General features: G+C 39.7%; 1 protein-coding gene across 1 annotated transcript in view; it reads left to right on the top strand.

Moving 5' to 3' along the window:
* The window catches only part of bckdhb (branched chain keto acid dehydrogenase E1 subunit beta), a 95,332-nt gene extending 86,629 nt beyond the window's left edge, over window positions 1-8,703 (top strand). The window contains exons 10-11 of the mRNA XM_034103122.2: window positions 6,279-6,429; window positions 8,264-8,703. Coding sequence (XP_033959013.1) covers window positions 6,279-6,419 — 141 coding nt within the window. The 3' untranslated portion in view covers window positions 6,420-6,429; window positions 8,264-8,703. The remainder of the gene's footprint in view (window positions 1-6,278; window positions 6,430-8,263) is intronic.
* The last annotated feature ends 6,150 nt before the right edge of the window (window positions 8,704-14,853 follow it).

The raw sequence follows: 14,853 nt of genomic DNA on the forward strand, positions 1-14,853 counted from the left end.
ACAGTGTGATTTTGGTGACATCTTGTGAGTGTTCCATTGAATTAATTCAACTGAAAGCATCAATTATACAATATATGGCTCCGACAGAGAGTCTACAGCTTGCAAATGCTGGACAAAATGAATCAAAAGATGTGGTGAGAAAATTAGTTTCATTTATTGAAACAGTGCAAACTGTAGCTTACAAACCTTTGAAACCTAAGTACATAAAGTGCAGTATCACAATGGACAATGGAGAATTTAAAGGTGCAGCAGGTGGCGGAACACGGGGGACTTGAATGGGACTTGTTAGAAATTAAAATCAATGTTTTGATGGCATAAAGTACCTTAAACATACCGTCAGTTTAAATGCTGTTTTATACTGAGAAACCAGAAGTTCTTGTGCACAACCAGTTGTTACGTTTTTATTCTGAAAATCCTTAATCTCCGGTTAGCATTTAGCATGTGGCTAATATACCATTTACTATAGAGGTGAATTAAGTAGCGATATGACACGGAGTGTTGCACACCGAAACCTACTGATTTCAACACTACAACTATAGACGTCGAGATATTATTATTGCTGAATATTAAATGAAAGTACAGTTTGTTTGAATAAGTTTGTTTACAGACGTGGGTAGCATGAGACAACATCCGGAAATGATACCAGCCGTGAGGTATTTTTGGAGTATTGATTACAGCATTTAAAATGTATTAAATGAAAAGTAATGAAAGGAGGAGGAGAAACGTTGTGTTTAGTTATATATTTAATGTACAATGTCTGAATCCTCTGTAATGCGCAACAACGAACATTGGAGATGTGGAGGGCCGGCCCCCAGCAGCGCCAAACCGGCACACGGGGAGGAGCCAGCAGAGGATATTTAACAGCTGGAAAGGTGGAGCTCGCTCCCTTCGCTCACGAGAGCCAGAACACCGCTGTTTTTCTGACTGAACCATCTTCTGCTTGTAACATTACCGAGCTTTTTATTAATTAAAGTATACATTTGAACATTCTCAGACTCAATTAGTCTCCTTTTTAAAGCTTCTCTCCTGGACGCGAGAATAACGAACACAGTTATCAGACTTAATGTATCGATACCCGCGGCTGAAATATCGATACTTTCTCGGAAAACTAAATATCGATATATATCGCAGGATCGATTAAATTGTACAGCCCTACTCCCCTGTGTACATGGCGTGTGTGTGGTAGGGGTGTTGAAAATAATCGTTTCTACGATGCGATGCGGACGATTCGGTATCGATGCAGTGACGGAAGATAATCGGTTATAGCGTGGTAACGTTGCTTCCTGATTTTCCGGCCGCGGCTTTACTATAACGTTTTTTTTTTTCTGTCACTTTAATATCAAGTCGGTCGGTGACGCAGGGGTCAGGGAACAGACGTGACAGCGGCACAGCAACACGGAGCAGTCTGCTTTATCCACCAACACAAGAACACCGGTCCAGAACCAACAGCAGAAGGACCCGCTCTGAATCACTCCGTGTCGCTGCGGCTCAGAGACACAGCCAAGGATTTATGTTTTTCAAAAATAATCGCGTTACAATCATGTCAGGTTTTTGGTGGATTTAATTAAGTCTTGGATTGCAAAGTATGAATGTCCTCTAGCAATGTTCAGACGATATATACGTGTGTAAAGTTTGTGAAGGCAGGAGGAAAAAAGCTTCCGCAATCACCGTCTCCTCTCCGTTCCTCCAAACCCCGCTCCTCCAAACCCCGCCCCCTCCCTGAAAATAATGAGTGACAGGCTGATAGTGACCCGATAGAAACTTTATTATTCACTTAATCACTGAGATATAATTAAGCTAACTTAATCTCATACATTCATGGGATTTATGTAACAGTAAGACAGAGAATGTGAGTGTGCACCCACATGCAGTATTTTTGTTTGTATATGCTATTGTAAATACTCCTGTTGTCTGCTGTGTTCAGACTCAAGTCCTGTGTNGTGATGCCACATTCAGGACATTCAATGTTCTTTCTTTAACAGAAGGCCGTTGCTAGAAGCTGCAGCTAGACTGCAGAAACATTATTTTTTTGTTTTTGAGGATGGAACAACTTCACACACGGATATAAGGAGGCTAGACCTATACAATTCATTTATTTTGGTTTATAAATTAATGTCAAGACATTTATGTTATTGATTTCTGAAGCACTTTCTAAATAATAAAAAGAGAGTGAAAAAATAATGAATTGATGAAAAATAAGCCATGTGCAGTAATATAGAAAATTGAGGATGCAACGTATTGGTATGCATCGGGATATCGAATTGAATCAAATCGTTGACAGGATAATCGTAATCGAATCGTGAGACCAGTGAAGATGCACAGCCCTGGTGTGTTGGTGTGTGTGTGTGTGTGTGTGTGTGTGTGTGTGTGTGTGGTGTGTGTGTGTGTGTGTGTGTGTGTGTGTGTGTGTGTGTGTGTGTGTGTGTGTGTGTGTGTGTGTGTGTGTGTGTGTGTGTGTGTGTGTGTGTGTGTGTGTGTGTGTGTGTGTGTGTGTGTGTGGTGTGTGTGTGTGTGTGTGTGTGTGTGTTGTGTGTGTGTGTGTGTGTGTGTGTGTGTGTTGTGTGTGTGTGTGTGTGTGTGTGTGTGTGTGTGTGTGTGTGTGTGTGTGTGTGTGTGTGTGTGTGTGTGTGTGTGTGGTGTGGTGTGTGTGTGTGTGTGTGTGTGTGTTGTGTGTGTGTGTGTGTGTGTGTGGTAATTTTACAAATTAGATCAAAGTCAAGTAAAATACAAATATCTCAAAATTGTACTTAAGTAGAGTACTTGAAGAAGTGTACTTAGTAATAATAATAATGCATTTTATTTATGGGCGCCTTTCATAACTCTCAAGGACACCTTACAGAGCATAATTAAAGAAGAGCACACAGTAATACAAGACTTAAAACATTAAAAACAACAATCAGTTTAGCAGAGATTAAGAAATTGAATATGCCAGTTTAAAAAGGTGTGTTTTCAGGCTGGATTTGAAGGTTGGGAGTGAGTCCATATTGCGGATGTCTTGTGGGAGAGAGTTCCAGAGATGGGGGGCAGAGTGGCTGAAGGCTCGTGACCCCATGGTGATCAGGCGGGCAGAAGGTACAGAGAGTTGGAAGGCAGAGGAGGATCGGAGAGTACGAGAGGGAGTGTAGATGTGAAGGAGCTCAGACAGATATGGAGGTGCGAGAGTGTGAAGGGCCTTGAAGGTGAGGAGCAGCACTTTGAAGTCTATGCGCTGCTTAACGGGGAGCCAATGGAGTTGTTGGAGAACCGGAGTGATATGATTAATGAAAGGAGTTCTGGTGATGATACGGGCGGCTGAGTAGTAACTTCCCACATCTGAAATCAGATATGACTTCAAGTCATGTGATCATTTCTTAGTATTTGATCCTTGAACTTGGCCTCAGGAAATGCAAGGACTTCACAGTTTTGGCAACAAGTTTTGGAGAAAGCAAATTGGAGGCTTAAAAAGAGACAGGGAGGTGCATCTTCATCATCTTCATCATCTAGCATGCAAGAAGTATAAATAGAGGACAGTGAAGGAGACACTGAGGAGGACCACGCTTCGTGTGGGGTGAGTACCAAACGCTGTCTCCTGGTACTCATCTGAGTAACTCACTAAAAAAGTTATGTTGCAAAAAAAAAGAAGATCACCTTTATTTTGGAGAAATTGAATAGTGGTTAAGTTCCACTAAAAGCCTCTTAAATCTTTCCGTGAAAAATGTACCTCGGCCAAGCAGCGTCTATCTTCACTGCAGCTGATATTGGCACTTCCCCATCCTCTGATTGCAACCCCTCATCTGCTGGTGTTTTTGACAAAATATGGGAGAATCAATATCACTTTATGTCTAATGCAAAACGCAAGTGATTTGGCACTGCCAGGATGACATATTTCTATTCTGACATTTAAGTATATTACACATAATGATGCACTTCCCAAAAGATAAATACCGATTTGAATGAACTCTGAGTTGTGTGGCCATTCTCTGTCCAGCTGTGGTGGCAGACTACTGTACTTTTCTCCCACTTCCAGTCAATGTATTTAAAGGAGATTACAGATGTGATCCAGACAAAAGGGCAAACTCCCTGGTACTGTCTGACTGGTTGTCTGTAGTTGGGCAGAGAATAGATCTTGAAGTTATAATCTAAATTAATATGGATTGTATTGTCACTTTCATCCATAGACAAAGATAACAGAAACGCAATGTACTTTGTGGTGTTCATTTTGGTCAGTTAGGAGAGGTTTCCATCTGCCTGACAGTAATTCAAAGTAGATGCCACATCCAGCTGTGCTCCAAGCCCTGTTTATTCAAGTACACTCCTGTTCAATTCAAACATTGGTTTGTATGTTTCCATCAAATGAGAGAGAACTTTGCCCAATAAATATGCTTTTGTATGTGTTGGCTAGCTGCCAGGCATGGCATGCATCACGTCTGAATAATGTTTTAAACAAGATTGAACCGTCTTAATGATCTCATGTTCTGCCTGGGGGCTGTATTAGCAGCAAACGCAAAAACACGTCTGAAGCATAACGTAGCATCACTCTTCAATGACACTGTACACAATCTAGAACCACTGTCTTTATTTTCTCTACTCGCATATACTTTTAATTTGAACCTGACTTTTACTGCGCTTCATAGACCCCAAGGCCATGGACATTTATCAGCACATGAAAGGAGAAAATACTTTGACATGCAAAGATAAGTCTTTCAGGTCACCAGTAGTACAGCCGCTGTTTTTAGTGCATGCCGGAGAGAATCAATCTCAGGTTGTTCAGAAGTCCACAAGGAAGGCTGAGACAGAGCAGTGAAGAAAACATAAGGTTGGTTTCTTCAAATGGTATTCAAGCTTCAAGAACGGGTGCAGCTCCCCCTTGTTTTTGGATTGAATTCTTACTGGCACCTAACCTCTGACTTCTGGCCTCTGTTTACAGGATTTTGTGCCAATAATTATTGTTAAGAAAACTTTACTGATTTGAACTCAATAATGACTAAGTACTCAAGTAGTCCATACAAATACCAGTTAAATTCCACTAGTTTTAGATACCAATACCACAGTATAGCAACAAAACAATAAATCCCATGTACTTGAACAAACCCTCCTTTATTAAAAACATTTGAGCATAAGAAAACATGGAACGTGTCCTAGGTTGAAAGTGTTCTGTTTTTAATTTTTGACTATTCAAGGGGGGGGGGGGCTGCAGCTGTTATTGTTGAGCTCTTTAACAAGGTGTTGTTCTGTACTGATAGATGATCTTACTTAGGCATTTAACGGAACACTTGTAGGCAGATATGCTGCCCTCGTGTCTCAACAAATATGATATGGCTTCCCTTCAGAATAGACTTTAAAATAACTAACGGGATTCCCTGTCACTTCATTTGTCCAATACACATTTGGTGTATGAGAAAATGATGACTGTAATTTCTGTATTGCCACTTAGCAAATGCTCACCCACAAAGTCATGTGTTATTTGTGTGCTTTAAAGGTATCACAGCTCCTCATCAACACTGACATCCTCATGGACTCTGCCAGATATTGTTATGGTATTAAGAAAACATAGTTTAAAACATTCAAGCCCTGCCAAATGCCAAACTCTTTTATGGCTGGGTTCTTACTGCAGGATAACGTGGATGGCTGAGTTTGTGATGCTGGCAGTGTTGCAAGAAACAGGTCAAAATCTGTTTTCTGTCAGACAGGCTACAGTATGCAACTTCCTCACAGTCAACACGTATGCCTTTGTTGTGGTAGCTTGAGTTGTTTGCGGGTCTATTACATCTAAAAGAGGGTACTCCAGGTCTTTTTCTGCAAATCTTTGCACACGTTCAAGTGTGTTCATTTAACTCTTCGGGGGGTTTGTCCCATTTGTACTGTTTTGTCAAACTTCATTGTGCTTTGTCTCCATGGGGAGAGGTCAAAAGGCACCATGGAGACACGAGTCATTGCTTGTTTTGAACCTTGGCCAAATGTACTGAGCACCTGCCCGAAAAATGTCAACTTTGAGCATATTAATCAGACAGGGCAAGTTCTTTGATCCGTTCTGGATCAAGCATTTGATAATGTTCTTTTATGTTTTTCTGCCAATATCACATATCTTTTTACCGTGTTGCAAACTGATGATGTGAACATACTCGTGTCTGCAGCAGCCTACATGAATGCCTTCTTTCTCTCAGACTGTGTCAAACATCAAATCTGTTGTAGTGTGAACATGTTAGCTTGACTTCTCTGCCTGCATGAAATATCTTTAAACATTCAACTAATGCTGAGAGTATTTGTCCTCATCTGTGTTTTTTTTCTACCCCTTGCAGGAAGAGTGCTTCCTAAACCTGGAGGCTCCCATCAGCAGGGTCTGCGGTTATGACACCCCCTTCCCTCACATCTTTGAACCTTTCTACATCCCAGACAAGTGGAAGTGCTTTGACGCAATTAAGAAGATGATCAGTTACTAAACCCCGTCAGGTAGGAAAGATCCGACAGCTTCCTTTGAAGGAAAATAGATTATGTCATTTAAAACACTTAGTGTATATAAATGCCTCTCAACCATTGCCCTATAATCTACATCATATATTCCAGTGATGTAGTTATGAAGCCATGAAAACTAGCTATGATCTGCCATCAGTAATAAACAAACATTATTCATCAGAAAATTAAAGTAGGTTTTTCCTACACGCTCTTTTAATTACCTATCTAATTTAATCCTCCACTAGACATACAGTTTGTTCTTATTTAGACTTGTCCTCCAGGGCCCTATTCAGACATGTAATGTACATTTAAAAGCAAGCACTACTCACTAAGTGTATTTATCCTACTCGCTTTTAATTTTATCTCTCGAAAGTTGCACATTTACATTTGACCATAAGGCTACACAACAAGTTTGCATACAGCTAAATATACATTGGTGCTTCAAAACACCTTGGATAATTGGAACATGAACCTCCTGTTTTATAGCCACCTGTAGGTAAACATATAATAATGATTAAGGTTAGGGCTTAAGTTCACCATTAAAAGATTAATAAATTGATACAAAATGTAATGCAAAAAAATAAATGTATTACATAAAAGAAAAGCGTTGCCAAATCCAATGGTGCATTAACTTGCTCTTCCGATGGTCCAGTTTCCTGTGTTAAGTGGATTTTGACTGACTCAAGAAAGAAGTTGTGTGTTTGTATTGCTCAGAGCGTTTGAACAACATTTGAATACCCGTTTCCTGTCTGGAACCAAATGATCACATTATTCCAACGACACATGAATGCCCCAAGCTCATGAAGTTCATAATATTCAATCATAATTTGTGTATCTGCCCTATGATGACGTTTTTTTCTCGTGGCCCCATGCTACACCTTACTTCCAACATCCTGAGAACATAATCTCCTTGGCGTATATATACCCATAACACAAAGGTTCAAGATATTATTTTTCAACAGGGATATTTAAACCAACTCTGTGCATACGTGTGGCAGTCAGTCAGGCTATTAAAATGTTGCCTAAATATTGCTTTAATGTGAGGGGAGTCTTCTATGATAGCGAAGTCAACAGTCAGGGAAGAAAATACGTTTAAGATAAAGCAACGACTATCACTAAAATAAAAGTATAAAAAGATAGGAATATTCTGTAGTGTTGCTTTATGTTTATATTAATAAAAGGGTCAGGTATTTTCAAACTTGCATATAAAGAATACAAACAATCTGTCTAAGTTTAACCATTCATTAAGACCCTGTCCGTATTCTTCCAATGGCAGAGCCATTCCTCTAAGAGCCAATAAAGCTTGCCAATGTAGGTCCACATTTTAGTTGGGAGTTACCTGGTGATAGGAAAGAACTGCCTCCTAATAAGCACCATTGGGGACTTTCTGGCACCCAATGTGAAGATTGAGTGTTTTGCGGATTCTGAAGCATCCGCTTTGGGTGTATTCGCACCTGTACTTAGAGTCACCAACTTATAATCAGACCACCCAGAACTGATTTTAGTGCCAAGTGTTAACAGGGCCTTCATGTCATTGATATGCCCAATTTACTTGTGTAAAGCTCCCACTGTTCTCTCATACGGTAGGTATGTTATTATCTTTCATTGGTTACAGAAGTCTGCCAGACTCTTTCGTAATCCATTTTTAAGTGTCAGTGTCATCCTTGAGTTATAGCCATTGGAACGATGGCCTTGAATAACAACAAAGAAGGAGCATTAATAAAAACGTTTAATTGAATCAGCACGCCACTTCTCATCTTCGCTTTTATTATCCACCATGGACCGCCGAGTTATTATCTTGAACTTACTGAACCTCTCACCTCTTCCACAGCCAACTTCTGGTATCCCTGAACCCCAGGCTCTCTCCTTTCTCTCTTCGTTCATCATATCAGTGGAGATCAGCCGGGAAAAGACACTTTGTTGACCATCCAATCAGGAAGCTGCATCCTGAAGACTGTTACATCAACTCTGCATTGGGGAACCTTGTTCTGTTGGAAGAAAAATAATCAATGAATCCTCTCGTTTTGGTCAAACTCTGCTTTGTGGTCGATATAATTAGATTTCCTCCTAAATAAATGGACGGATACTGTGGGGAAAACTGTATTTGATTGCATTTGTGGCTGTCTGCCTCTCTGTGCTGTTACCTTTTGATTTAACGTGTCCATTTTGCTGTACTCTTTATTAAGTTTGACATTAACTAACCTTATTGTACTAATATAGTGGATCTGTGGTTTTTAAAGAAAATAAAGTAATCAGAATTGTGTGAAAACATTTGGTTTGGCTATTTGCATTGCTTTCAATTAGTTGGGAATGGGATTGTACATTGTCCTTGGCAGCAAAAAGTAAAACATTTCTGGGGTTTCCATTGGTCCTAGAGTTAGAGAAAAATATATACAACTTTGTCGTAGGGAAACCTTTACCTAAACCATAATGAAATCTGCCCATGTCACATTGGAATTCTGCCCATGCCTCAATGAGGAGATGCTGGCGCGAAATGAAAATGTGCTCAATACTACCAGCTTATATGTGTAGGGAAAACTCAAATGGCTACAAAGTTAATAAATCATTTTTATGAGGTATGGAAATTTGACATCTTGTTGAACACATTTGATGCCTTAGATTTAGAACTCACATTTTTCAGTTATAGTAGCACTTTGATTTAAAGGTCCAATGTTTTGGCCATTTCTACTGATCATAATTCCATTGTTGAGGTCTACTATTGTGTACGGTATCTGCTGGCATGGTCTATATCCAGCATCCAGGGAAACACAGCGGGAAATCCACCTCACACTGTCCGCTCTGGGGGCCTCGCGGGGTGGACTCGTGACTGGGGCAGCATAGGCACGTATTTTCTGTGTTAGTTTTACTTGTTACAGGGTGTTCTTTGAGAGTTTGTGACTTTGCAGACCGTTTACATGCAGAACAAGCGACATAACGCACAAGGGGACGGGTAACAACCAGAACATCATATGATGGGACCTTTAAACTTTCACATTTTTAAAAGACAGAAAAGACATAGCGTTTGAACTTTTGTCCTTTTTACAAAGTTTCTAGACTTTTCCATTTTATCTGTATTTCCATGAGAAAAATTGTTCTTCCTTGTTAAACTTCTTGAGACTCATGGAACCAATAGTGACGACTGCTGGAACCCAAACACATGTTTGAGAAATCACGAGTGATGGAAAAACTTTGACCTGAACAACAATAAAAACCACAGATCAAAAAGTTTGAGTTGTATTTGAATGAAGCTAGCAAGATATTATAAACTGTTCGTACAGCTTGTGTTTCATGGCATCTCTAGAAGCTGCATCACATTATAACAGCATTATATGGAGACTATACTGAAAGAGTTATTATACTCATGAAAGAAGGCTACAATTGTAAATCTGACCTCAAAGCAGGAAACAGGATCCAAATAAATCTCTTACTTTCTCTGGCTGACGAGCCTGTACATCAGACAATTCCTTGTGTAAAAATGAAAGTTTTGGTTTCAGGGTGACCCAAACTGCCAGTCGCTTTATTCTTTTTGAATAATGATTCTTTACAGAAAATGGAAGTTTAATTGCCATCTGGCTTATCACCAAACATGACAGAGCGCGTCTTGGGACTGTGAGAATTATAAAGCAAAACTCAAATGTAATCTGACCATCACATTTTCAGGCATGGTAAAGGTCACCTATTATGCAAAATTCACTTTTTCATGTCTTTTATAGATAAACATGTGTCCCCTCTGTGTAAAGAGATTCTGTAAGTTTCAGGAAAAAATATTTGCTCACTTTTTGTCCCGATCCATTTATATAAAAACCTGTCTGAAAATGAGCTGATCAGATGTTGGCCACTTTATGATGTCATAACGATTGGTTTGGCTTATGTAACCATTAGCCAATCACCAACAGACAGAGAATCAGCACTTTTGAAACGGAGGGGATTATGGGATACTACAATGCATGATCTGTTTGGTATTTTGAGCCAAACACTAAAGAGACATTAAAAACAGTATAACGTACCTTAAGAGGCATGTACAAATCAGAAATGTAAGTGAGGATCAATTATTCCATGTATGTCCACAACAAAGCTAAACTGTTATTTAAGTAATTCTGAAAAGCTCAAAACAATAAGCTGAAATAACTGTCCAATATATAATTTTAAATGATAACATTAGCAAACTGGTGTTTTACGGGTAGGGTTAGTGTTACACATCCAGCAGATACAAAGCGACATTGGCTTTGTATGTGTTTCTCTCCACTTTTATAAAATGAGCCCACCTTTTATAGTTTTGTTTTTGTTCCGCCCAATGCACAAGTGTATCAGAACTGAACAGAACTCCTCTTAGCCGTTCCCCGGCAACTCCCGAGCAGCAGGGAGACTGGGTGACTGTTCAGAAGAGGCATAACGCGAAACCCGCAGGTCCCCACCAACCCGTTCACATATCTAACAGCTTTTCCCCACTCAGCGAGACACCCGCTGAGAAGCCAACTCTGGTTATTGGTAGCTCTATTATGAGACACACGTGAATTTAGAGACCGAAGCCTCCACAGTCACATGCATTCCGGGGGCCAGAGCGGGCGACGTTGAGGCGCATCTTAAACTGCTGGCTAAAAATAAACGTAAATACAGTAGGATTGTTATTCACGTCGGTGGTAATGATGTTCGTTTACACCAATCAGAATGCACCAAACTTAATGTGGAGTCTGTGTGTAGTTATGCTAAAACAATTTCGGACACCGTAATCTTCTCTGGTCCCCTCCCCAATCTGATCAATGATGACATGTATAGCCGCATGTCATCATTTCAGCGCTGGTTGTCTTGGTGGTGCCCAGCAAACAATTTGGGCTTCGTAAATAATTGGACAGCCTTCTGGGGAAAACCTGGGTTGCGTTCTGATTATCCAAAAATCAGCTCCTAAGTTCTAACCCTATCTCCTATTCCTTGACCTCTGAGTGAAACGTCACGGGGTTAAGGGATAGTGGATAGGAGAATTCAAAAGGACTTAGGAGAAGAGACTGCGGTACTTTAGAGAATCCGAATGCACTTTCACTATCCGAAGTGTTTATGATGCGCCAGCGGACGTCATGAATGTGCGTCTGCTGCTGTGGGGAAACTATGGAAACTACAGTTTTCTATACAGCGGACTACAACATGGATGTTTAATAAGAACGGCGGACTCATCTAGAGACTCTGCACCGTGCTCTGATGCTGCTGCTTTGCTTTATGAACGTGGACAACAGAGAAACATATTCTTCCTGACCAAAGTTGGAATTGAAATAAAAAAGGAAAGTGAAACTTATGCATCGTCACCCTCTCCCTCCGGTCCACATTAATACAAATGATCCCAATACGTATGATTGTATGAACTATGAAAAGATCTTAAAATCAATACAGATGTATTTATTATAAACGTTAGTCCTTAACATCTATCACTGTGTATATCACCATTCAAACATCTTTTAAAAGTTGAACAAACTCCACACAGCTCAGTAAAGACTGTGAAATGTTGACTTTATTTGATCATTTCAGTAAAAACTAACGTTCATATTTCCCTTTTGTTTATAATACTGATGAACGTTCAAAACAAAGCACTTTGGCAACTTACCACATACGTTTTAAAATGCTTAATAAGCACCGTAACTTTCATGATATAATTTCTCCGTCATAATCGGTTGTTTCCATGAACGGCCGACTGTTGAGTGACGGCAAATGCTGCAGCTGCAATGCATTGTGGGGCAGCATTTTCTCTTCTCCTTTCGCTAAGGGAGGTCCAGTGGTTCCTAAGCTAAAGGAGGTTATAAAGGAATTTTGAAACCTCCTTTCCTTTCATTTGGAGAATTGGAACGGCACTTATCATGGCTGCCAGTGACGTACTTCCGGGTCATTTCACTCCGTTAGGAAGGTTCCTAAGCTAAATGGACTATTGGAACGCAACCCTGGTCTGATTAAGAGAGACGGCATTCATCCTTCTTTGGATGGTGCAGATCTACTTTCGGCAAACATTTCAGGGCTTTGTGGACTTAATCCATGACAAACTGGAGTTGAGACCAGGAGGCGGAGTTGCAGTCTTACACGCTTCTCTGCGCTCTCTCCTAGGCAGTCATCCATAGGAATCCCGAACCCAATAAAATACCCAATATTAACGGTGTGTGTGTCTGCCCAAGGACAATTTAAGGTAAAACCTAATAGAGGTGTCACACATAATAACCTAATAAAAGTACATGTAACAACTACTACAGTGCAACAAAACAGGAATATTAAATGTGGTCTCTTAAACATAAGATCTCTAGCATCTAAAGCAATATTGGTAAATGATAATTGAGCAACTATTAGTCGAACCGCATAATCCTGCTTTATCCGACCATTTCTTAGTAACTTTTGAAGTACTATTACGAGACTACAAAGCATTAGTCAAAAGCTCCTGCAGCAGAAACCTATCTGTTAGTGCTATAGCCACATTTAAGGAAGAGATTCCACCAATACTTAACTCGATGGCATGTCTGCATGTAAGGGAGGAAACTTATACAAAATGTACACCACCCCAAATGTATCATGTTGTTGATAGTGCTATAGATGCGCTGCGAATAAAATTAGACTCTGTTGCTCCTTTGAAAAAGAAGAAAATAAAACAACATAGATTAGCTCCATGGCATAATGCCGAAACCTGTAAAATAAAGCAAAAGTCTAGACAACTTGAAAGGATATGGCGTTCCACTAAACTTGAAGAATCTCGTTTAATTTGGCATATTACTCTCAATGAATATAAGAAAGCACTGCGTAAAGCGAGAGCAGCCTACTACTCTTCATTAATAGATGAGAATAAGAATAATGCAAGATTTCTTTTCAGCACTGAAGCCAGGCTGACAGAGAGCCACAGCTCGATTGAGCCTTCTGTTCCCATAGCACTCGGTAATGATTTTATGTGCTTTTTTAACGATAAAATTGTTACTCTTAGAAACAAATTAATGACCTCTTGCCTTTGACCAGTATAGTGTTATCAACAGCTCCCGGAAACGTAAGTTCTAATATTACACTACATAGTAAACTAGAATACTTTTCAGCCATTAACCTTGAACAATTAAATTCAATGATTCTCTCTTCTAAACCATCAACGTGCATGTTACACCCAATTCCAACTAAGCTGTTGAAGGAAGTTTTTCCATTAATTAGCACTTCTTTATTAAATATTATGAATATGTCTTTATTATCAATCAATCAATCAATGTTTATTTATATAGCCCAATATCACAAATGTTACATTTGTCTCAGTGGTCTTCACAGTGTGTACAGAATATCAGTATGACAATACATATCAGGCTATGTTCCACAATCATTCAAAGTAGCAGTGATAAAACCGCTTCTTAAAAAGCACAACCTCGATCCAGAGGTTTTAGCCAACAATAGACCTATTTCTAATCTTCCGTTCCTCTCAAATATTCTTGAGAAAGCGGTCGCAAAACAGCTGTGTGATTACTTAAAAAACAATGATTAATTTGAAGATTTTCAGTCTGGCTTTAGAACACATCATAGCACAGAGACAGCTCTGGTTAAAGTCACAAATGACATTCTAATAGCCTCAGACAAGGGACTTGTCTCTATTCTTGTCTTGCTCGATCTCAGTGCTGCATTTGATACTATCGACCATGATATCCTATTGCAAAGACTAGAGCACTTAGTTGGCATACAGGGAACTGCTTTAGGCTGGTTTAGGTCCTATCTATCTGAACGCTCTCAGTTTGTACGTGTTAACAATGAATCTTCCACGCAAACCAAAGTTAGCCATGGAGTGCCACAGGGCTCAGTGCTCGGACCTATTTTGTTCACATTATATATGCTTCCGTTAGGCAATATTATCAGGAATCATTCTGTAAACTTTCATTGTTATGCGGATGATACTCAACTATATTTATCAATCAAGCCTGATGAAATTAATCATCTAAATACAATTCAAGACTGCCTTAAGGACTTAAAAACGTGGATGACCTTACATTTTTTGATGTTAAACACGACCAAAACTGAAGTTATTGTACTTGGCCCGAAGAATCTACGAAACAAATTATCTAAAGATATACTAACTATGGATGGCATTAATTTGGCCTCCAGTGAGACTGTAAGGAATCTTGGTGTTATATTTGATCAGGATTTATCCTTTAACGCCCACATAAAATCAATTTCAAGGACCACCTACTTCCATCTACGTAACATTGCAAAAATCAGGCATATCTTGCCTCAAAACGATGCAGAGAAACTAGTCCATGCATTTGTTACTTCAAGGCTGGATTATTGTAACTCCTTATTATCAGGGAGTACCAAGAAGTCAGTCAAGTCGCTTCAGCTGATTCAAAATGCTACGGCTCGTGTACTAACCAGAGTTAGGAAAAGGGACCACATTACTCCTGTTCTGGCTGCCTTACACTGGCTCCCTATAGAACA

The sequence above is a fragment of the Pseudochaenichthys georgianus genome, chromosome 16 (genome assembly GCF_902827115.2).
Source record: "Pseudochaenichthys georgianus chromosome 16, fPseGeo1.2, whole genome shotgun sequence".
Taxonomy (NCBI): Eukaryota; Metazoa; Chordata; class Actinopteri; order Perciformes; family Channichthyidae; genus Pseudochaenichthys; species Pseudochaenichthys georgianus.